At 47.4% G+C, this 23,676-nt stretch overlaps 1 protein-coding gene across 7 annotated transcripts in view; it reads right to left on the reverse strand.

Moving 5' to 3' along the window:
- The window catches only part of LOC309346037 (mitochondrial peptide methionine sulfoxide reductase-like), a 43,450-nt gene extending 32,641 nt beyond the window's left edge, over positions 1-10,809 (reverse strand). For 2 of the 7 annotated variants that reach the window (XM_081869682.1, XM_081869678.1), the window contains exon 1: positions 10,651-10,809. In XM_081869682.1, coding sequence (XP_081725808.1) covers positions 10,651-10,723 — 73 coding nt within the window. In that variant the 5' untranslated portion in view covers positions 10,724-10,809. Of the gene's footprint in view, positions 1-3,968; positions 4,391-4,493; positions 4,651-4,826; positions 5,101-10,650 lie in introns of those variants that run through there. The other 5 variants (XM_081869680.1, XM_081869677.1, XM_081869679.1 and 2 more) reach the window with 5 other exon arrangements.
- Positions 10,810-23,676: the final 12,867 nt, after the last annotated feature.

Here is a 23,676-nt window from a genome sequence, read left to right on the forward strand (position 1 = left end):
GGAGGGAGGGGGAGTCCGCAAACCTCCCTGGAAGATTAGCCTGGACGTTCTCAATGTGGGCAGCCACACATAACTCAACCCTGTGAGTTAGGACATCCCCGTTGCTTCCTCTGACCTTAAGCACCATTGGTTATTATACGGATCAGCGGAGAAGGGGCAGTGCCAAGGGGCACAATGGCTGCTTGCGTAGAGAGAAGCAGGAAGTCTTTCTCTAGGATACCCAAGCAGCAGGAGCAGAATGCAATGGTGGAGGGGGTGGAGGGGAAGGAATGGGCTTTAGCCGAAGGAGGATACGCAAGAAGAAAGTGAAGATCAACAATATTTGGCAGCAGGCATGTAAGAGGGAAACAGCTGATTAGTCAACCCAAACCAGAACACAGCTCTGCAGTCTCATAACCTGCATGGTGTAGATGAGTCATAATTGTTCAGTAAATAAACATGCATTCCAGTGTTTTCCAATTATATTTTATATAGGGAGATTGGGGAATCCCAACAAAAATGGGAAATGGGAAGGGAACTCACCAGCATTTCTTCATCTGCCCCATGAACAGAACAGCAATCAATCCAGTGAATGTGATTGGCATTCACTGTTGTTGTTGTTGCTTTCAGTCTACAAACGACACATAACTGATCACGTCCCCACAACCCTTTGCACTGAAACTGAGTTGGAAGAACGTAATGGCAGTGTGATTTCTGTAATTAAATGTAATGTTGCCACAGTAGACCGTGAGACGAACAACACAGGTTTTGGTGGAAGATGAAATGGAAAAGGAACAGGACTGCATGTGATGAATATAGGACAGAACAGAAAACTCTTTCTTCTTACATCACTACTTTTAAACAACTACTGGATGAAATTAGCAGTCCATGGAATTCATACACCCATGTTATCAGGTAAAAAAAAAAAATTACCATAGGGACTGTTTTAAAGAATTTTACACTTAATAACGGCCATGACTCCAGGAGCCAAAAAGACAGGAGAAGGCTGAGTGCCCATGCAATGTTCGCCTCTCGCACATGCAGAGAATACCACCAAACATTGTAGTCAGGGAAGAGATGTGGGTTGAGAAACATCAGTGCAAAATATGCATGATTTCTCTTGTTTTTGCACTATTTATTTTGATTTTGAGTCAGGGGGGTTTTGAGACCTGCTGGAGGAGACTGAAGCCCACCCGCCAAGCTTTGCAAATCTTCACAGTTGTAGAACACTAGAAACACACACAACACACGATTCTCAAGAAGTTAAGAACCTTTGCCCAACAGCACATTCTGAGCTTTTTTCACTCAGCCATGAAGTTCACTGGGAGAAATTGAGGCCAATCATTAACCTATCTCACAGGGTTGCTTAGAGAGGACAAAATGGGGAGAGGGACACAGCGGCTGCTTTAATGTCCCTGGAGGAAAGCTAATATTTAAATGTTACTACATAACTAAAAACCTGCATGCTTCCTTTCCTAATAAAAATTCATCCAAGCCGGCTTATATAGTAAAATATTAAGAGATAGACAGTGTGGTATAACAGTTAAGAGTGGCAGACTAAGACCTGGGAGACCAGGGTTCAAATCTGCCCTCAGCTAGGAAGCTCACTGGGTCAACTTGGGCCAGTCACTATCTCCTAATCTAACCTACCTCAGAGGGCTGTTGTGGGGCTTAATGAAGGGAGGAGAACTATGCATGCCACACTGAGCTCCTTGGAGGAATAATAAAAATAATAAAATAAGAGTACACCAACTGTAACAAATAAAATAGTGTTTCCCTCCCAAATTCCCAAAGAACAATTCTAATAACAAATACTATGTATTATAGAAAAGATCACACAATGTTAAGACTGACCCGCAGTGGCTTTTGAAGCAGTGTGTCAGCAAACTGTTCTTAAAAGCTTTATTAATTTTAAAAATATATTTAATATCAGAATGGAACTGAATGTACTGGGATATGAAAAGAAAACGGGGGGGGGGGAGCATATCTGAAATCAATGAATAGGGATAATCAGCTTCTGTCTTTCATTTGTTCCGAAGCAAATGCATTGGGGAATGAATGGATATGCTTTTCACTGCTTTCATTCATGTCGGTTGGAGGCAGGAGAGCTCACCTGCTCTGGCAGCAAAGGGGGAGGCTTCTCATCATCTGTGCCATTCCAGGCACTGTAGGTAAATAAAGTGGTCTCCCCCCGTCCATCAAAAGTGGTTTCCCCCTACCCATGCCACCTGCCATAATTCCCCCCTCCCTGTGCCAATGTCATAGCACAGGGGATTCTGGGTAAATACAGCAGTGGTTGCAAGAATCAGGCACCCTCCTGCCTTCCTGATCAGCCTAGCTGCTGCCACTGCAGGCAGGGATTAAAAAAAAAAAGAGGACCAGAAAGAAATGGCAAAAAGAAATGCAAGTAAGGAAATATGTGGTTTCTATGTGTGAATCATAAAACAAATGCCTGAAACGAACAAACAAAATGAACCGAGTACCAAAACGAGAGGCAATACAAGAATTCACTGTGTGCCTCTGTAGGAAACTGCTGCCTTGCCATTGTGTGTTTGGACAGCTAAGAAAGTTTCAATTGAGCCACATCCTGGTCTAGTCATACCATTTTTTTAAAAAAAAACAACAACAAAGGAACTGTATGCACTCCCTTTTGGCTATGTGTACATTGCAAAGCCACAGCACACCCCCACTTCAAAAGGAAACTCGCCAGCCGCAGTGTGAAATGGCCCGCTGTACAAGGCGGGATGACAATGCCTTCAGGCAGAGATATGGGATCTGTGGCCCTCCAGATGTTGCTGGACTCCAGAGCCCATTATCCCTGACCCCTTGGCCACAGGGGCTGGAGCTGATCAGAGCTGGAGTCCATCGACATATAGATAGCTGGTTCGCCACCCATGCCTTGAGTTAATGCATGTGCAGTTACATATGTGAATATTAAAGAGTTCACATGAATTTGCTCCCTTACCTACCCATTTAATTTCCCAGAAACCTAAACAAGCAGGCTGAAACCTCAAAAAACGAGGCCTCCAGCGTGCGGGAATTCATTGTAAAGGAGAAATTTTAAAGAGACAACTAGGAAGCATGATTTTCCAGAGGCAAGAAAGGCACCAGGAAATCAGCCTTGTCACAGAAAGGTAAGGCACATCCAAAAAGATAGCTTGCCCAGCTTCCTTAAATCCTTACTTCGTAAAAGCGAAATTAACATTTCAAAGCATCCCTGCCTCTTTGTACCTCAGGATATAGCATACAAGCCAGGTGGTGGCTATATATAATAAATCAACACTGTGTTAACATGTAAAGAAGAGCTGAGGGAAGGACTGTGGTTCTGTTCTCTTTCTAACGTTCTCCTTAACACATGTCTGCATTGGGAGAATTCCAGCCAACCCAAGCTGCCCTCTAGCAGAGAGCTATTTCCCCGTTTTATCTCTGGCTTTCTGGACCACACCCACCTGATACGCTTTGCAGTGCATTGCACTGGCAATCCAAAACCCGAAAAGATGCAGCCATGTCTGCGGCGCTGCCCCAACTGTCCCTAAACCTCAGAGTGCACAAAGCAAATGGGAAAGGTTGGAAAAATCAGGGTCTGCAAGGTGGAATTTGCCCAGGAAAAGGGCCATGGAGAGAATGATGCATTGCCAAATACAGAAATCAGGAGAATAATGGATGCCAGTCGAGAAATAACAAAGCAGGCTTGGGAAGGGTTGTGGAAAACCTGCTTTGCAAGCTGAAGGTCCCCGGTTCAATCCCTGGCATCTCCAAGTAGGGTTGGGAAGAACGCCATCTGAAACACTGGAGAGTGGTGCTGCCAGTCCGTGTAAGCAATATAGAGCTAGAAGAGACCAAGATTCTGACTCTGTACAAGGCAGCATCATATGTTCCTAGGACTCAGCCAGCCCAGCCCACAACCATACACCCAACCATCTGGCATGCAGAACAAAAAAGAAATGGTAGAGACCCAGCGTGTGTGAGTTGGTCCTCGATTTTCCTACCTGTCCCGAGCTACCTGCCACAGACTCCGGACGCTGCCCATTCAGGAGCCCAACAAGCTGGGGCTATGCAGGGGAGCCACAAAAGGGGAGATAGCAGATAACCCAAGGAGGAGTCCAAAGGCACGGAGGCCCGCTTGGATCGGCTTGATGTTTTGGCTGCCAAAGTGGCCAGGCAGCTCGGCAGCTCCCAGCCAACTCCTCCCTGTCTCTCTGCTTTTCTCTCTCACTCTCACTCCCTTTTCCGAGCGGGAATAAGCAGGCTACATAATTTCCTTGGCCCAGATTCAATTCAATCAGCATAGGAACTGCCACATTCCCTAAACGCAACCCCCCCCTCCGCCTGAAAATATATTGCAAAACAGAACGAGCCAACCAACAGCCTCCACGAGAAAAATATCAAATATGAAATGGATCCCCCCTCCAAAATAAATAAAAAATTAAAAATGTAGACGCAAGAAAATGTCCAATTCAGTAGCCTGTAATTCCTATTCTCTTCCTTTCTGCGATTCACCATTTTTTCCTCACCTCCCATCCATACAACATCGCCGCGTCCAGGCTGCCCCAGTCTTCCATGGCATCTCTGCCAAGCATCCTTGGCAGACCTCCAGCCCGTGCCAGCTTTATTCTCTCTCTCCCTCTGTCTCACAGCTTCCCTGCCAACCTTCATCCCAACTGTAGTGGTTCTATGCCACCCTCCCCCCCCCCCTTTTCGCTCTACGCCTGCCTGGCGGAACCCAGAAAGCTAGCCAAAAAAAAAAAAAAAGTAGGCAGATCCAAACATTCACAGCAACTAGTTTATTTATTTAAAAACACCCACAGAGATAAAGGAAAGAACACAGAAGAAGCAAAGAAGCTTACCTCCTCTGGTGCGCGGTCCCCCAATTCCTTCAGGTCAGTACCCGCCCTGGACTCCTGTGGGTGCCCGCCTTGTGCCCTCTATGCACAAGAGGTTCTGGGTGTCAGGGAAAGGGGTGGGAGGGAGATAAAACAAGCCAGAGAAAACAAGACAAGGAGGACCTTGTCGGAAGCCTGGCAACTTTCGCCTCCAAACAGTGCCAGGGTTGCTTCCCCCCTTCTGCCATCAGAAGAACGGGCAGGAAAACAGCCACTCTTTTTATATGGCATCAGCTTGCTGAGGTGCAAAGCATCATGGGACCAAGAGAAAGCGAGAGAAAGAGAAAGGGAGGAGAGAGAAAGAACAACTCGGTAAAGGCAGGAGGAGAAGGGGAGACAATGAGCAAATTTACATTAAACATGCCAGTTCTGCGGCAGGATGCGCACGCGTGTTTTGTGTGTCCAGACAACACACACCGAAAAAGAGATAAGGATTAGCCAAGGAGCCAAAACACCAAGCTGCTAAGAGTTCTTCCTAAGGCAGAGGTCGGGAACTCCCATCATTCCTGATCCCTGGCGGCTATGCTGACCGGGGCTACTTCATTAACAAATTCATACCTTGCTTGCTCTAAGTACCTGATATGAATCTCTCCCAGACTAGTAACACTGTTTTGCTTGGCACTGCTGCAAAGTTTTGTACCCCGGAGAACAGAAGGAAATATAAAGTATTTGTTTATTCGTGTGTTTTTTTATACCCCGCCTTTTTCCCATACAGGACCTACCTGAAGCGGCTTACAGGTAAAAATAAGAACAACTCAAAACACGGGGGGGGGGTCATTTTTTAAAAAACACACAATTAAAGCTTGCTTTATTTATTTATTTATATACTGCTGTATCAGGGAAAAAATTTATCAAAGCGGTTTGCAACAATGCAAAAACTTAAAGCCAAACAATATCATAAAAAGTTGTGTTTTTTTTAAAGTTAAAAGCAAAAAGAAATAAAAAACAAACCAACTATAGCTGTATTATTAACTGCCTGCATAGGCCTGGCAGAATAGAGAAGACAGGCATTGAAAAGTTGGCACAGAGGGAACCTGCTGAATATCTAGGATCTAAAACCACATGGATGGTTACAATTAACACTACAGCACCAGCCCTGTAGTCATTAAAAACAGTCAGTTCCTCAAAGCCTGTGGAAACAAAAAAGTCTTCACCTGCCGTCAGACGGACAGCAAGGAGGGATCCAGCCCAGTTTCTCTAGGGAGGGAATTCCGAAGTCTAGAAGTACAGATAAGCATATGAAACAAAACGCTCCGTGACTTGCTTGAGAGTAAAGTAGCAGTTTGGCTTGGTTTTTTAAGAAACAGGGGAGTAACCAGAATAGGGAGAAGTTGTTATTGTTTTAAAAAACCTGGACAGTTTGTAAGGAAAAAACCTGACTGAGGAGCAGTCGATCTGCAACCAGTTCGTCTGAGACGCGATCCAAGATCTTCTTGCACTGTCGAGGTGGCAAACTGGCCATCTGAGTAGAAAGAGGACTGGTGCTGTTTCAAGATTATGAGTTCCAGAGAGTCGACTGTGTTAGTCAGCTGCAACAAAAAACTGGCGGCTGCAATCATAGGCACATTTACCTGGAACAAGCCTCAGTGACCATCCTGGGTCCTACTTCTGTGTGACCATGCCTAGGCTTCCACTAAGTGTTGAGCAAGGAAGCTTCAGAATGCAAGGTACATGCTTTGCCACTGAGCTACAACCCTTCCCAGGCCTGCTTTGTTGTGCCTTCACCAGCATCCCCTTCCATCAGTCTTCATCATTTTTAATCTGGCAATACATACATCCTCTGCAAGGCTCTTGAATTCACCACCATGCCCCTTGCGCTCGGCAAACATCCACTCTGCAGACTCTCATCTTCCACCTTCCCCTTCTGACTTGGGCAGTCCAAGGTGAGGCAGAGCCACACTGTGAGTGATCAGCGGTCCAGACTGAAGGTCTTTTCCAGCCCTATCTATAGATGCCAGGAACTAAAGCTGGGAATCTCCTCCGTTGCAAAGCACAAAATAATCTAACTTGCCACGGTGGGCTGGATGGACCTTCATTCCAATTCAGTAGGGTACATCTTATGGTCAACGGAACTATAGCAATACCCAGCATCTTCTTCTGCATAGCATTCATAATCTAAAACAAAGGGGCTGTGGCTCAGTGGCAGAGCATCTGATTTTGCATGCAGAAGGTCCCAGGTTCAAACCCTGCCTGCTCCATGTAGGACTGGGTGAGATTCCATGCCTGAAACCCTTGAGAGCTACTACCAGTCAATTTAGACATTACTAAGCTAGAGGAATAGGGATGCGGGTGGCACTGTGGGTTAAAGCCTAGGACTTGCCGATCAGAAGGTTGGCGGTTCAAATCCCCGAGACAGGGTGAGCTCCCATTGCTCGGTCCCTGCTCCTGCCAACCTAGCAGTTCAAAAGCACAAAGTGCAAGTAGATAAGTAGGTACCACTCCGGTGGGAAGGTAAACGGTGTTTCCGTGCGCTGCTCTGGTTCGCCAGAAGCGGCTTAGTCATGCTGGCTACATGACCCGGAAGCTGTACACCGGCTCCCTCGGCCAATAAAGCGCCGCAACCCCGGAGTCAGTCATGACTGGACCTAATGGTCAGGGGTCCCTTTACCTTCAAGCTAGAGGAAACAATGGTCTGACTCAGGGTTAGGCAGCTTCCGAAGTTCCCATGCAAATACTTAGGCTGCATACACATCATACATTTAAAGAATCATAGGAAGTGTAGTCTTCAAGAGCGCTGGGAATTGTAGCTCTGGAAGGGATAAACTACAATTTCCAACAAAACATATTACGGGCTGCTTTAAATGTGCATCTGCTCAGCTTATAGAAGGTGCCCAGTTCAGTCCCCAACATCTTTGGGTAGTGATGGAAGAGACTCCAGGCCTGAAATCTTGGAAAGTCACTGCCAGCCTGTGTAGACAATGGGACTCAGCAGAAGGCAGCTTCCTGCCTTCCTAAGCAAGATGCCCCACCACTGGTGAGACCTTTTCATTTCTTACAGACTTTGTACCAAGCAAGACTTTGTACCAAGCAAGACTACAGGGGTTAATGGCGACTGACATTATTGCATGGTAGATGTGCAAAAAAAAAAGAAACCCGGTCTTCAGATGCTCCCAACTCCTCCACCGCCTTGCGCTACCATGTGATGGTTGCAATGACAGTCGCCACGTTTCAGGAATAATCTTGTTCCAAAAGACACTTTGGGGAGAGAGAGTGGAAGACGAGGAGGAGGAGGGGTACGAAGGCTGCTGGGCATCCCTCCCAGCCTTTTATTCCTCCGCTGTCTCCTAGCAACACTTATCTGTTGCCATGGAGAGTGCAGTATACCCCATCCCCAATCAGTATCATTCCATAGCACAGGCCCTTGGCACATGTTCAGAATGTAAACAGGGATGACACTCTCTTGGGAAGAGCAGCTGGGAAATCAGCAAGCAGTTCCCCCCACCCTAATGCATATAACCATCCACCCATTCATTCCAGCACAAAGTAGAATAATAATAATAATAATAATAATATAGATAACACAAGTTATGGAGCGAGCATAAAACATGCTCACGCCACCTCCAGGTTATCAACAGAGCTTATCTGAAATGCAAAGTGCATCAAATGTTGGTCAAGTCATTATTTTCTTTTATTGCTTGTAAGAAGAATTCAGTTGGACCTTCAGGATCTGAAGCAATGTAGCTCAGAGCTTTTCCTCTACTAAGAGCACATGTCCAACTCACCCTGTTCAGCTCATAATGGCATTACTTTCACACACAGTTATTGAGCATGTTGCTCAGTCACGGTGCTAATGAACACTATGAAAATATTAAGAGTGCTGGAAGCTGCCTCATACAGAATCAGATCACCGGTCCATCTAGCTGCATACTCTGACTGGCAGCAGCACTCCAGAGTTTCATGCAGGGGGCAGTCCCAGTCCTGCTGGGGATTGGACCTCAGTGTCCAGGCAGAACGATGGGGGTGGAGATGCTCCTTCAGGTATACTGGACCAAGGCTGTTATGCAGAAATCACAATGCGGGGGAAACTGTGAAGCCAGCCAATGCCTCTACATAGCTCCATTCTTATTTCTGACATCATGATCTATTGGTATATTGTGATGCTTAGCTGGTGAAATATATAACGATGTTGAAAACCAGGTATTGCCCAGTCCTATACACCATCTACATTTCCTTGGGGGAAAGGTGGGATTTTTTAAAAAAAAATGTAATAAACATTTGATGCAATGGTCAACTCTTGGAATCTACCACTTCAGATGGAGGCGGGGGGTGGGACAGAGATGAATTACTTTTCTCTGGGTGAGGGATCCAAATTAGAAATCAGGGTGAAGAGTTCTAGCTTAGCCTTCTCCCTGATACTGTTTTGAATGTGTACGATCCCTTCTTTGCCAAATGGGGAAACATTTAACCAGGCAGCTCCTTAGTGCTAATTAGAAATGGAACAGACAAGGAGGCTTTACAATCTTATCTACTGCATGCACAAACTAGAACTTTAGACCGTGTGAGCTTCAGGGAGCAATGAGGTCAAGCATGCAGTCTCCCTTGGACTTCAGCCTTTGCACTTTTCCTGTCAAAAATCACTTTATTACACTGCTTTACATTCCTGTCCCACTTCCACCAGGTAGCTCAACACAGCAATGCATGGTTCTCAATGTTAATATCACAACAACCCTGTAAGGTAGGTTCTCCCAAAGTCATCCAGTCAGCTTTTTGTGGCTGGGCACGGAAATCTGGACCTGGGTTCCCCGCAGCCATAGTCTGAGGTCACATCCACTGTATAGCATTGGACTTCCCCTAAAGAACCCTGGGAACCTTTGGGTTGTTCAAAGTTCTGGGAACTGTTCTCTGAGGAGTAAACGACAGCTCCCAGGATTCATTGGGGGGAGTCATGTGCTCTAAATGTATGATGGCACTAATGTGACCTGTGAGAAATTCTCTACACCACACTGACTCATCAGTCTTTTATAGGATGAAGTCTTCTACATCTCATATTATTCATCTCCATCCAAAAGTTCAGCTTTGCAGGTAACATGCAAAGGACAAGGAGGAGGGTCCCCTAGACCCACCATTTGGGAAGAACCATAGACTCTCAACACCAAGCCACGGGCATAGCCAGGATTTTTCTTAGGGGGCACGGGCCTTTTGTTGGGGGGGGGCAATATATTTTTGCTATATATTTTTTCTTGATGGGGGGGGCAGCTGCCTGTCCTTTGGCTAAGCCCATGCACCCAGCCCTTATTCCACACAGACACGTGAGCAGCTTGGATAACGAACGGAAGCTTGCACACCCATAACTTATTTTGGGATAAAAATCCCAGCTCCCGATTTCTCTTCCCCGGGAGCGTCATGCGTCAGAGTCAGTTTGCAAACCACAAAACAACGCACATTCCAAGAGCTCCTGGAGGCTCAAAACTTCCCCCGGAGCGCCACGGCAGTGCGCGCGTGTGTGCGCGCAGGATCCCTCCTGCAGTCTCCACACTCAGGACCTGGGATCTAACGATCCTCTTGAGCTACACGGCGTTGGATGCCTTCATTCTTGCTCTTCTCTGCCGGTCCCGTGCAGGTCTACGCGGGAGCAAACCCCACGGGGAGCTTCCCTGCCTTAACTGACTGGCGTTCCCTTTTTTCCTAGCAGGAAGGCGCTTGTGCCTTGTGAGATAGATTTGGGCGGGTAAAGGACAGAAAGCATAGCTGATCATGGTGGGTGGGGATTTCTTAAGCCCCTTCCCACCTCGGCTGCACCCAAGCCACGAAAGTACAGGGACACGCGTGGGTCTCCCTCTTCCCGTACCTGACACTACGATTGCCTCAGATCTGCCTAGCAGAGCCTCTTCCCGAGAGGGCATCCGTACAGGACCAGGCATGGCGACGCAGTTCAACAACGGGGCGCCCCACCGCTACCCACATGCAAGTAAGTAGCCAGTTTCCACTTTTTTTCTCAGTCACGGGACAAGAGGTGGGCGGGGCCAAGGGGCGGGAAGTGTGACGTAAACTGGTGGGTGGAGCTGATGAAGCTTCAAGCGGTGCAAGGGGCGGGGTGAGCTGCTGGGAGATCCACCCGCCTCCATCCCATAATCGGTGCTTTCGTCGTCAGGAGCCCACTCGCTACCTACTTTTCTGCCTTTCGTTGACCCCCTCGCCTCACCGTTTGAAATTTTTACACACACCCGATATATTTACTAATTCTGGACACGTCCGCACTGTACATTTAATACAGTGTCATACCGCTTTAAAAGTCAGGGCTCCCCCGCTCCCCAAGGAATCCTGGGAAGTGTAGTTTGCTAAGGCTGCTGCCCGCCCCCGAGATTCCCTTCTCCGAATTGGTTTAATTCTGGGAGCTGCAGGGCAACAGGGGCTCTCCTCGCAACACTCAACACCATTAACAAACCGGATTCTGTGGGGGAAGCCACATCTATTTAAAGTGGTGTGGCACTGCTTTAAATGTATGTATAGTGCTAAGATGGGGTCTTATATTTAAAAAAGCTTCTAAGATGCTTAATATTTAAAAATCTGTAAGCAGTGGCCAAAAAAAGCACAACATAACAATAAAGGCTGCAAGGTTTAGTTGGTTCATTGATCAATTAAAATCATGGGGCAGCAGATAATTCTTTTTTAAGGTTAGCTATTTGAAGTGCCCAGGTCCCAAACAGATGATGATGATGATTTTGTTTATTAGCTAATACAAAAATAGTCTATAGGCAGCTTACAAACAGAATAACATTACAGAAAATAGCAATAATCAATATACTAACAAACAAAAGCATCAGAATCACAGCAGTAGCACCAGTAAAATGATCAGCGGTATCTGAGCCATGATAAACTGTCACAATCTACCAGATGCCTTGGAAAAGAGAAAGGTCTTAACCTGGAGCTGCAAAGATGTTAGGCAGGCCTCACTGGAGAGAACATTCCATTGCTGGAGTTGGGTGGCAGGTGGAGGTAGACTTCCTCTTGCATTGTCTCTCCCTGATCACCTTTTTTAAATGGAAAGGGGAAATGGTTGCCCCTCCCCTTGTGGTTTTGGGTTTGTGAGATTATAAGGAACACCTCAGATAGTTCCCAGACATGCACTGGAAGCCAGTGAAGCTCCTTTGACACAGGCCAAATAGAACTGGACCAGCAAGTCTCTTGCTGCTCATACCCCATACCAGGGCTGCCAACTTGGCCCCACAACTGTGTGTGCCCAGGGTGAATGGCCCTGGCACCAAAAATTGTGGGTGCCTGGTCCCTTCATGGGGACTTTTGTGGGTGCTCGGGCACCCAGGGCCCCAGGGAGTTGGCACCTATGCCCCATGCAGTTAAAGCACATGACTTCCCCCAAAGAATCTTGGACCCTGTTGTTTTGTGAAGAGTGCTGGGAATTGTAACTCTGCGTTGAGTGAACTGCAGTTCTCAGAATTGCATGAAATCATGTGCTTGGAATATATGGGGTGTGTGTAGCCCCAGATAATAGGGCTGAACCAACCGATATTTCTGAACAGTCTTCAAGGGCAGCCCCATGCATAAGATAGCATCTTTTGTTGGAAAGGATTAAATAAATACATAGATGCAGTGTTGTGCTTAAGCCACCATCGGCTTTTCTCATTTCCATCTCTTGTTTCGGATCTAAGAGGTATTGTTGCTTGATGGGGGGAAAAAAGCTTTGGAAACATGATTTATAAACCTGCTGTCTTTTGCTTTTCTTCCAGTATCTCCTTTATTATCCTCCCCCCACGCCCCCCCCTCCCTGAGTGTGGCAGCCAGGGCTCAATTGTCACCTGAGTGAGTGAATGAATGCACACGTCCTATAATTTCCTACTTGATGTCAAAAGGCATTTAATAAGGAATCTTTGTGAGTGCCTAATAACACTCTTGCCAGCGGAGAGAGAAAGGGGGAGACACCCCCTACTTCACAGCTCTCTTGCTTTCTTCTCCCTCACTTCCATTTGCTCTGCTAATTGTGCTCGTAACTCCTTTGTTTTGATTTAAGTCTCCTTTTTTGTGTGGAAAGGAGATGAGAAAGAGTGAAATCTGGAGGAGGGAGAAGCCTGAGCAGTAATGAAGAGCCAAAAAGCCACAACCATTCAACAGAGCCAGGTTGAGCAAAAAGCCACCCAGAGGAGGATGCAATTCCTTATTGTAATTTCCACCCAGGCTGCAGGGGAAGAGCCCAGGGCAGTAGCTGAGGCTGATCCTTGCGGGTGAAATCACCAGCTTCAGTCTTTCCCACCTGCCTGCCTGCCTGCCTGCCTTCTTATTTGCAACCAGCAGCTTCCTTCTTCTTAGGCGCCCATCTGCACTATACATTTAAAGCAGTATTAAACTACCGTATTTGTCGCTCCATAAGACGCACCAGACCACAAGACGCACCTAGTTTTTGAAGGAGGAAAACAAGAAAAAAATATTCTGAATCTCAGAAGCCAGAACAGCAAGAGGGATCGCTGCACAGTGAAAGCAGCAATCCCTCTTGCTGTTCTGGCTTCTGGGATAGCTGCGCAGCCTGCATTCGCTCCATAAGGCGCACACACATTTCCCCTTACTTTTTAGGAGGGAAAAATATGGTATTTTAAACAGTCATGGCTTCTTGCCCCAAAGGATCCCAGGAAGTGTGGTTTGTTAAAGGTGCAGAGACATGTTAGGAGACCCTTTCCCCCATCACAGAGCTGCACAATTCCCAGAATTCCCATGGGAAGTGGGAATGCCTGTTAAACCACTCTGGGAATTGTAGCTCTGACTTCGGCCCTTTGTCTTCCTCCTTGCTTGCTTTGTTTCCTTTTGGGCCATGGCATCATGCCCCAACCCCCCAACATTTATCCATTTCTGCTATGAAAATAGGAATACCCAGCTACTCTGGGTGTCTTCTAAAGGATGTATACAGTGGTACCTCAGGTTAAGTACTTAATTCGTTCCAGAGGTCTGTACTTAACCTGAAACTGTTCTTAACATGAAGCACCACTTTAGCTAATGAGGCCTCCTGTTATTGCTGCGCCGCTGGAGCACGATTTCTGTTCTCATCCTGAAGCAAAGTTCTTAACCTGAAGCACTATTTCTGGGTTAGCGGAGTCTGTAACCTGAAGCGTGTGTAACCTGAAGCATATGTAACCCGAGGTACCACTGTAGTTACTTATCTCCTTGGCTCGGGGATTGCATAACTCCATACCCTACAACATTTCTTTGGTGAAAATAGGGACATCTTAAGGGAAAATGGGTTTAAATCAGAAACCCTGATGGCTTCTGTAAATTTGGGACTATCTCCGGAAAATAGAGACACTTAGAGGGTCTGTGACATCCACCCCTTCATGGAAACAGTGAATATCCACACAGGGCTCCAGCTTTGAGCTTTACTCTGCAGTCCTCACAAGGCTCTCATTCAAGATCAGATGTGCTCAGGGCTTGGAGCTCCAGCTCCTGCTGGTCCATTGCCCATCCATCTGCATGGCAGATTAGGTGCAGAGAAGGCCCTCAAACCACTAAATGAAATCCTCCCTGATGCTAAGTAGAGTTCAGACCTGCCAATGTTTGCATGGAGGACTGCCTAAGAACTGTGTGCCCATCCTCCTGGGCTGGCTTTTGGGAAGAGAAGCATGCTGTGGAAAGCAATACAAATGACAGTAATGATGGGAGGCTAATGTGAGCTTCATCGCCTGCACAATCCAAAATCCCCCAGCTATAGCTCAATGGGAGAGCGTCCGCTTTACATGCAGAACTCCCCAGGTTCAATCCTCGCCATCTCCAAGTGGGGTTGAGAAAGATTCCCTGCCTGAAATCCCAGAAAGCCATTGCCAGTTAGTGTAGACATTACTGAGCTCGATGGACCAACGGTCTGACTCAGTATAAGGCAGCTTCCAATGTTCCCCACAAACACTCGGGCTATGTACCTATCAAACATTTTAAATATATGTCCCCTCCCTACAAGGAATCCTGGGAACTGTTGTTTGTTATGGGTGCTGGGAATTGTGCCCGCAGACTGTCTTGCCAGAGTGGTGCATGCTCTAGTTATCTCCCGCTTGGACTACTGCAATGCGCTCTACATGAGACTACCGTTGAAGGTGACTTGGAAACTGCAGCTAATCCAGAATGTGGCAGCTAGATTGGTGACTGGGAGCGGCAGCCGAGACCATGTAACACCGGTTCTGAAAGACCTACATTGGCTCCCAGTATGTTTCCGAGCACAATTCAAAGTGTTGGTGTTGACCTTTAAAACCCTAAACGGCCTCGGCCCAGTATGCCTGAAGGAGCGTCTCCACCTCCATCGTTCAGTATAGTGTACAGTATAAGCACTGAGGGCCTTCTGGCAGTTCCCTCACTGCGAGAAGTGAGGTTGCAGGGAACCAGGCAGAGGGCCTTCTCGGTAGTGGCACCCGCCCTGTGGAACACCCTCCCACCAGATGTCAAGGAAATAAACAACTACCTGACTTTTAGAAGACATCTGAAGGCAGCCCTGTTTAGGGAGGTTTTTAAATGTTTGATGTTTTATTGTACTTTTAATTCTGTTGGGAACCGTCCAGAGTTGCAGGGGAAATCCAGCCAGATGGGCAGAATAGAAATAATAATAAGTTGTTGTTGTTGTTGTTGTTTTGTGAAGAGCAGACTACGGTTCCCAAGCAGGGTGTGTGCCTTAAACATATAGTGGGTATGCAGTCATTTTTCCCGTGCTAAGTTTAAAAACTAGGCTTGCTCTTTTGTATTGCTTTATACAATGTTGTTTAGTCTACCAGCCTTTCTCAACCTGTGGGTCCCCAGATGTTGTTGAACTACAATTCCCATCACCCCTAGCTAGCAAGGCCAGAGCTCAGGGATGATGGGAGTTGTAGTCCAACAACACCTGGGGACCCACAGGTTGAGAACCGCTGGCTGTTGAATTAATTTAATTTCATTGTTTTTCAAAATGTTGCATGGATTGATTTTTGTGTGTGCACATTTATTTATATTATGATTTGTAATTGTTTCTCATGTTTTTTAGTTGTTGCTGTTTATTTGAGTTGTTGTGGGCTACTTTGGGCTACTTTGGGACCCAGATGTTGGGAAAGATGGAGGGCACAAGGAGAAGGGGGCGACAGAGGACGAGATGGTTGGATAGTGTTTTCGAGGTTACCAGCATGAGTCTGACCAAACTGCGGGAGGCAGTGGAAGACAGGAGTGCCTGGCGTGCTCTGGTCCATGGGGTCACGAAGAGTCGGACACGACTAAACAACAACAACTTTGGGCACAATCTCACGGGGAAGCAACATACAAATAAACAGGCGAGATGAGATGAAAAAAGAAAATTATGGGGGAAGGCAATCCAAATTATGTGTCATCCAGAGGCAAAAGGAGCCTCCTACCTGTATAAATGAAACCAATTCATTCATTCGTTTCATCTTTATGCCGCCCATCCACCTAAGTGCTCTGGGCGGTTTCTGTAAGGAATAAAATACAGTTCTCAATAAAAAACCTCTAAAATCAAGATAAATTATGAAACCAACAAAAGCCTGGCAAAGCAGAGCACAACTAAAATAAGCATAAAGCACAGCAACTGTAACAAATAAAAGCAGCATAAATCCCAGCAAGGGGGAACCTGGTGCAGAAACTGAAGAGCTGGGTGGGATTGTGCTGCAAAGAACCTGGGAGAACCAGAAGGTCCTCAAGCTGGCAACTTAAAGATCATAGTGTAGGCCAGGGGTGGGGAACCTGGCAAACCTCCAGATATTGTTGGACTCTAGCTCCCATCTGCCCCAGCCAGCATGGCCACTGGTCAGGGATGATGGGAGTTGCAGTCCAGGAATGGCTGCAGGGGCACAGGTTCCCCGTTGCCAGGTGAGCGTCTCTGGGGAGCAGTGCTGGAGGAAGAGGAGTGGGGGGGGAGCGCACCGTCCCCAGCAGCGTGATCCTGGTGGAGTGCCATCGTGGCTGCCCCCTGCCCGTGCTGGGCCCCACACATTCGTAGGTTGTGTGCCACGCCCCTGCGGGTGACGTGTCACGCCCCCAGGACATTCACCACGCCCCTGTGGGCGGTGCGCCACACCCCCAGGACGTGTGCCAGCCCCGCCCCCGCCTGCTTTCTGCCCCACCCTGAGCCTGAAGCTCCGCCACTGCTGGGGAGGGCATTCCATAAGCAGGGTGCCATCACTGAAAAGGCCCTCTTCCTAGTAGCTGCTCCCCTCTCACTTCATTCAGCAGAGGGGCCTGGGGGAAGAGAAAATTGGCCTCTGATTGCTTGTTTTAAATGCTGAATTCTGGTTCTGTGGCTAATAGGGGAGGGGGCAGCATGGTACCAAGAGGACTGGAGCCCACTGAAAAACCAATCGCCCGAGACACCTCTGAAATCCAGAGGTGAACCAAGCTTTGGTTGACTTGCTCAAGTGCCTGGCTGTGTTTTTGCACCATGCCCACCAGATTACACTTACAGCTGGAAGAATGAGGTGGGGGACCCCTGAGAAGCTAGTGAAGCTGTACCAATAACCAGTGGAGAGAGTGTGTGTGTGTGTGTGTGTGTGTGTGTGTGTGTGTGTGTAGCATACAGATGTGTCCCTATGTAAAAACAGAAATAATTCTCTAGAAACCTAGCACAGCAGGGGGAGGACAGAACTAGAACCCTTCTCCTTGATGGACTTGCAGTAAATTTTTACTTGAAGGAGTGTTCAAAAACAGCACCTCCTCCATTTGCATTGGCCCAGCCCACTATGCCACCTCAGTCCCACATTCTGCTGCCTTTTGGCTATGAGTGGCTTTCCAGGAGTTCAGGCAGAGGATATTCCCAGCCCTACATGGAGATACCAGGAGTTGAACCGGGATCTTCTGAAGTACAAATACCTGCTGGAAATGTAAAGAGAAAGAAGGTACCTTTAACCACATGTGGTGGTCGTGTAAGGTAATAAAAGCATTCTGGGAGTTGATATATAATGAATTTTTAAAAATGTTTAAAATAACCTTTATTTTAAAAAAACCAGAAGCTTTTTTATTAGGAATTATAGGTACCGATATCCCAAAGGAGCAGAAAAGTTTTTTTATGTATGCAGCTGCAGCCGCACTGATGCTACTAGCCCAGAGAAGGAAAGAAGACTAAGTCCCTACCGGAGAGGGATGGCAAACCAAGCTGTTGGAGTATGCCAAAATGGCAAAACTGACCTGAAAGCTCAGGAAGCAAGAAGACAAAAACTTCAATAAAGAATGGGAAAAAATTATAATTTGTTTAGGAGACCACTGTAAGCAGATGAAAACATTAGCAGGATTTTAATAACACTTGTAATGTAGCAAATATGAATATGGAGAGATATAAAACATGGATTATGAAATAATATGCAGTTCAAAAGGTTGACAAAAGGACCTACAGGGGGTGGGAAGTCTGGAGATTCAGAGAAATCTTTATGGATATGTATTTTGTATTGTTGTAATTCTACACTTGTAAAATAAAAATTATTTCAAAAAAGGAAAAAGAACCAGAGACCTTCTGCATGCAAAGCAGATGCTCTACCACAGGTATAGGCAATCTCGGCCCTCCAGATGTTTTGGGACTACAACTCCCATCATCCCTAGCTAACAGGACCAGTGGTCAGGGATGATGGGAATTATAGTCTCAAAACATCTGGAGGGCCGAGTTTGCCTATGCCTGCTCTACCACATGAGCTGAAGCCCTTCCCCAATGTTGATTGACCCAGCATTGCATTGATCCATAACCTTAAGTGTGTTTTCCAGGCTTAACATCAGCATCACCCGAATTCAAGATCTTAAAAGATGAAAAAGACAGATGATCAGCTGTTTTCTTCTCTTTCCTTATCCAAGTGACAGCTGCCAGTGGACTAGGTAAAGGTAAAGGGACCCCTGACCATTAGGTCCAGTCGTGGACGACTCTGGGGTTGCAGCGCTCATCTCGCTTTATTGGCTGAGGGAGCCAGTATACAGCTTCTGAGTCATGTGGCCAGCATGACTAAGCCACTTCTGGCGAACCAGAGCAGCACATGGAAACGCCGTTTACCTTCCCACCGGAGCGGTACCTATTTATCTACTTGCACTTTGATGTGCTTTCAAACTGCTAGGTTGGCAGGAGCAGGGACCAAGCAACGGGAGTTCACCCCATCACGGGGATTCGAACCGCCGACCTTCTGATCAGCAAGCCCTAGGTTCTGTGGTTTAACCCACAGTGCCACCCACATCCCTGGCCAGTGGACTACATCAGAAGTAAAAGCACCGGGGGGGGGGGGAGAGATGATGGATCCAGCGACCCACGAACGAAAACACCTACAACTGAAATAAAACAAAGATGGAGACCACGTGAAGTGAAACCCTCCTCCGTGGCCCGCACAATGGCAGCTGAACCAGATAGCTCCGAGTTCATTAGATTCTCCAATAATGTTGAAATGACATGAAAGGCATAAAGGAAACTCCATGGGGGAGGGATGTGGTGCTTTGTGGCAGGAGCGGCTGTGTCATTAAAAGGATCCATCGGTGGGGGAAATTGCATTGTGGATTAAATTGCAGGGTAAAACTGCGTGTTTGGGAGGGGAAGAGAATCTTAAATTCAAGTGATTACTGCAGCTGAGAATGAATTAAAATCCCAGTGCAAGCAATTTAGGTCACAATCAACGTGCTCAGAAAGTAATATAGATGGGGGAAATGGGGTGGGGGGCAGGGAGAGAACACCAAGCTCCAAATAGGGACATTTGTCGCTCAGTGGGGTGGGAAATAGGTATAGCGTGTTGATTTAGGATCTTAATCAAAATGGCTGCTTCCGCCTTTGATTTTTGCTTTTCTCCTGATCTGCTGTTCTCTTTAGTACTGAATGTGCTGCTGACTTTACAGAATCATCTGCACCAGGGACATGGCCCCTCAGGCCTCTCCACCTGGCCCTCAGGACTTTCTTCCCAAGCCGCACTGCTTCCCTTACCAGGTCACATCCCTTACCAGCTCTGCTTTTGCCCCTTCCTTGAGGGAAATGCTACGCTGCCCTGAGCCCCATGGAGGAAAGGCAGGGTATAAATATTGTTGTTGTTTAGTCGTTTAGTCGTGTCCAACTCTTCATGACCCCATGGGCCAGAGCACGCCAGGCACTCCTGTCTTCCACTGCCTCCCGCAGTTTGGGCAAACTCATACTGGTAGCTTCGAGAACACTGTCCAGCCATCTCGTCCTCTGTGGTCCCCTTCTCCTTGTGCCCTCCATCTTTCCCAACATCAGGGTCTTTTCCAGGGAGTCTTCTCTAGTAATAATAACAAAAAGAATCCAGGGAACTGTAGTTTCCCTCTTACCAAGCTGCAATTCCCAACACCCTTAACAAACTACAGTACTCAGGATTCTTTGAGAGAAGCTGTGTACAGTAGTACCTTGGGTTACAGACACTTCAGGTTACAGACGCTTCAGGTTACAGACTCCGCTAACCCAGAAATACTACCTCGGGTTAAGAACTTTGCTTCAGGATGAAAACAGAAATTGCGCAGTGGTAGCACGGCGGCAGCAGGAAGCTCCATTAGCTAAAGTGGTGCTTCAGGTTAAGAACAGTTTCAGCTTAAGAACAGACCTCCAAAACGAATTAAATTCTTAACCCGAGGTACCACCGTACTTTAAATGTATGGTGTGGGTGTGACCCACGTCTCCAGTGATCTCTCCTCTGAAGGAATTCAAATACAGTGGTACCTCAGTTTTCGAATATCTCAGAAGCTGAACGTTTCGGTTTTCAAACACCGAAAACCCAGAAGTAAATGCTTCCATTTTCGAACATGCCTCGGAAATCATACGGCTTCCGCTGCATCCCCCCCCCCCCAATTTTCTCCCTTGACTTTGCAGACCGCCCTTTGCACCTTGGTTGTCAAACTTTTCAGAAGTCGAACTGTCTTCCAGAACAGATTACGTTCGACAGCCAAGGTACCCCTGGAAGTGCTAGCCTTTCTGCTGCTGTTGGACTCCAGATTCCATCAGCCTCAGCTGGCATGGATGATGTTCAAGCATGATTCCTGAATGGGACAGCTGTATATTCCTGCACTGCAGGGGGTTGGACTAGATCAGGGTTTCCGAAACTTGGCCCTCCAGCTGTTTTTTTGACTACAACTCCCATCATCCCTACCTAGCAGGATCAGTGGTCAGGGATGATGGGAATTGTAGTCCAAAAACAGCTAGAGATGCGAGTTTCGGAAACCATAGATGATCCTCTATGGTGGCAGTCATAACATCTAGAAGGCCCTATGTTGGCTATCCCTGCCATTTGCTATAGAATTTTGTTTTGCTATTTTAAGTTCATCATGAAGCCAGTCTAGGAGCCCTTTAGACTGAAGAAATGGGGTGCAAAAATGCCTGCAAACATGAAAAGTCCTGGAGAGCTGCTGCCAGGCAGTGTTGACAATACAGTGGTACCTTGGGTTAAGAACTTAATTCGTTCCAGAGGTCTGTTCTTAACCTGAAACTGTTCTTAACCTGAAGCACCACTTTAGCTAATGGGGCCTCCCGCTGCTGTCATGCCACTGCTGCACAATTTCTGTCCTCATGCTGAAGCAAAGTTCTTAACCCGAGGTACTATTTCTGGGCTAGCAGAGTCTGTAACCTGAAGCGTCTGTAACCTGAAGCGTATGTAACCCGAGGTACCACTGTACTGAGCCCTGCAGTCCAACTCAGTATAAAGAATCTTCCTGTGCTGCTCCCACCCCTTCGGATACGTGAGAGGGAGGCTGAATCGTGCAGCCTGGTAATGGTGGAAACAAAAGCATTATTCCTGCACATGTTTGCTGGCCCAACATCTCAGAGGACTACATGGGACCTTGGCCCGGGAGTCTCAGCTGCTGAGGGCTAAGCTGGGGTGAATAGATTAACCAGATATATGTTGGCTTGTTGCCGGAACCTGTTTCAAAGTAGCTGCCTTCGGTATTCAAAATAGGTTTGACACCCACCCATTATGCCACATGCTTAAGCACACCTTTTCCTTTTGCCTTCCTCAGATGCCGTTCCAGCCCCTGACCTTTCAGTTTGGCTCTTCTGAAACTGTTCCTTATCACGTCTCATTGCCTTCTGTCCCTTAGGAGATGCGATGAGCAGAACCAAGCACTTGGGCTGCACACACTGCCCGCTGTTGACTCTCCGCCTGGTGCATTGCCGTCACTGGTTTGGAGAGTAGTGTGCATGCGACGTCAGTCGCGGTCTGGATCTGTCCTCCCATTTCTTAGGAAATCCTGCATCTGGGCGCATTTCCCCGCTTCACCCCAACCCACCTTCAATCCAAACTGAGGAAAAAACAACGACCTAGCTGCACTTGCAGCCAGCACTGTGTGCACAGCCATGATTCAAAGTCTTAAGGCAGGTCTGTGGCCCTCCAAATATTATTGGACGTCAACTCCCATCTGCCCCAACCTGCGTAGCCAATGGCCAGGGATCTTGGGAGTTTTGATCTAACCACCTCCAAAGGGCCACTGCTCCCTTGTTCTAAGGCCTGGACCTTTTCTTTTCTTCTGCATCAACCAGCACAAAATGAACCCCCTGTGTCATTGGAGGGCTTTTGATGCTGCCTGCTGCAATGTACCAATAATTCTGCTGCCATTGGCAGAATGTGTGCAAAAGACCCAACCCCCTTTGTCAATCAACAGGTAACCTGGACTCCCCCCAAAATACTGATGCTTGGAGAAAGAACGCCGTTCCTGCTGGGTATCAGGAATGGACCCTTGCTTGTACGCCGACCAAAATTTCAGCTGCATTGTAGGCTTCCTTCTTCTCCCTCCCAGGAACTTGGGTGCAGAGTGACCTTCTTTATTCTGTCCTCTTTGGCAGGAGCTGTCGGAAGATGCTTCCACTGCCTTGGTATAAAATGGTTAAATCTACACACGTACACACACACACACCAGGAAAGGGTGGGGTGGAGGCCAGTTAACAACGGTGGTGCCCTCATTCTGGTTGGAAAGGCGACATTGACACCCTGGGTGTCACCCATCAGCTCACTGCTAAGATCATTCCCTCACTTGGGTCTTATTTGTCTGCCAGCCAGCCGTCTCCTCCCTCCCTCCTTCTCTCCTTCTCTCTCTCTCTCTCTCTCTCTTTTGCTCCCTCTTCACCAAGAAGAAACAGCTTGGAGTGTTCTGCAGTTCAAACATTAAGGTAATTATGATGCAGCGGGTGTTGGGGGGGGGATGGAAGAAGGGGGGAAGAGGGAGAACAGAGAGGGGGGGGGAAGAATGGTGATACACTGTCCTGTAATGAATGCCCTATTGTTTCCACTACAAGCAAGGAATTTGGGAAGAGGGCTTGGAGAGGGTGGGTGGGAGATGTCTCTTGATTCCTGATGGGATATTGTGTGTGTGTGTGTGTGTGTGTGTGTGTGCGCGCGCCTGTCTGCCTGCTATAAGAGACAGGATAAGAGCTGGCATTGAGTGACTAATGTGGGCCATTTTTAAACATAGCCCGGTGATAGGTTTCTTTTTGTGCATGTATTTTAAGGAGCAGCTAGCTGCATACCTCCAGAGAGAGAGAGAGAGAGACCTATGGCTTCATTTCCAAATCTGCCAGCAGTGTCCCCATGCCTCAGATGCAGATTTCCTCCAACTGTCACACTTTCCCTGGCCAAGCTTTTCTCTGCACTCCCATTTCTGTCTGGATAGCTGCATCTCTCCAGGCAGGCAGATCCTTCTCTATAGTGCATGACAACACAGATGCATCTTCTCCCCACACAGCCACTCCTCTGAATCCCATTGTCCTGCCCGTCTCCCCTCTCCTCCACACAGCTTCCCCTGCAGGTCCCATTGCTTCCTGAAGCGCATAGAAACCCCCCTCTCTTCCCAGCTTCGCCCATTCCTTCCGCAGGCAAGTCACCCATTAGCATTAAGACAGCTCCTTCCTCCCACTGCCAGAACAACCTTCCTCTCCCCTGTCATCTCATCCTTTGGCAAGACC

This window comes from Podarcis erhardii (genome assembly GCF_964252035.2).
Source record: "Podarcis erhardii genome assembly, chromosome: 7".
Lineage (NCBI taxonomy): Eukaryota > Metazoa > Chordata > Lepidosauria > Squamata > Lacertidae > Podarcis > Podarcis erhardii.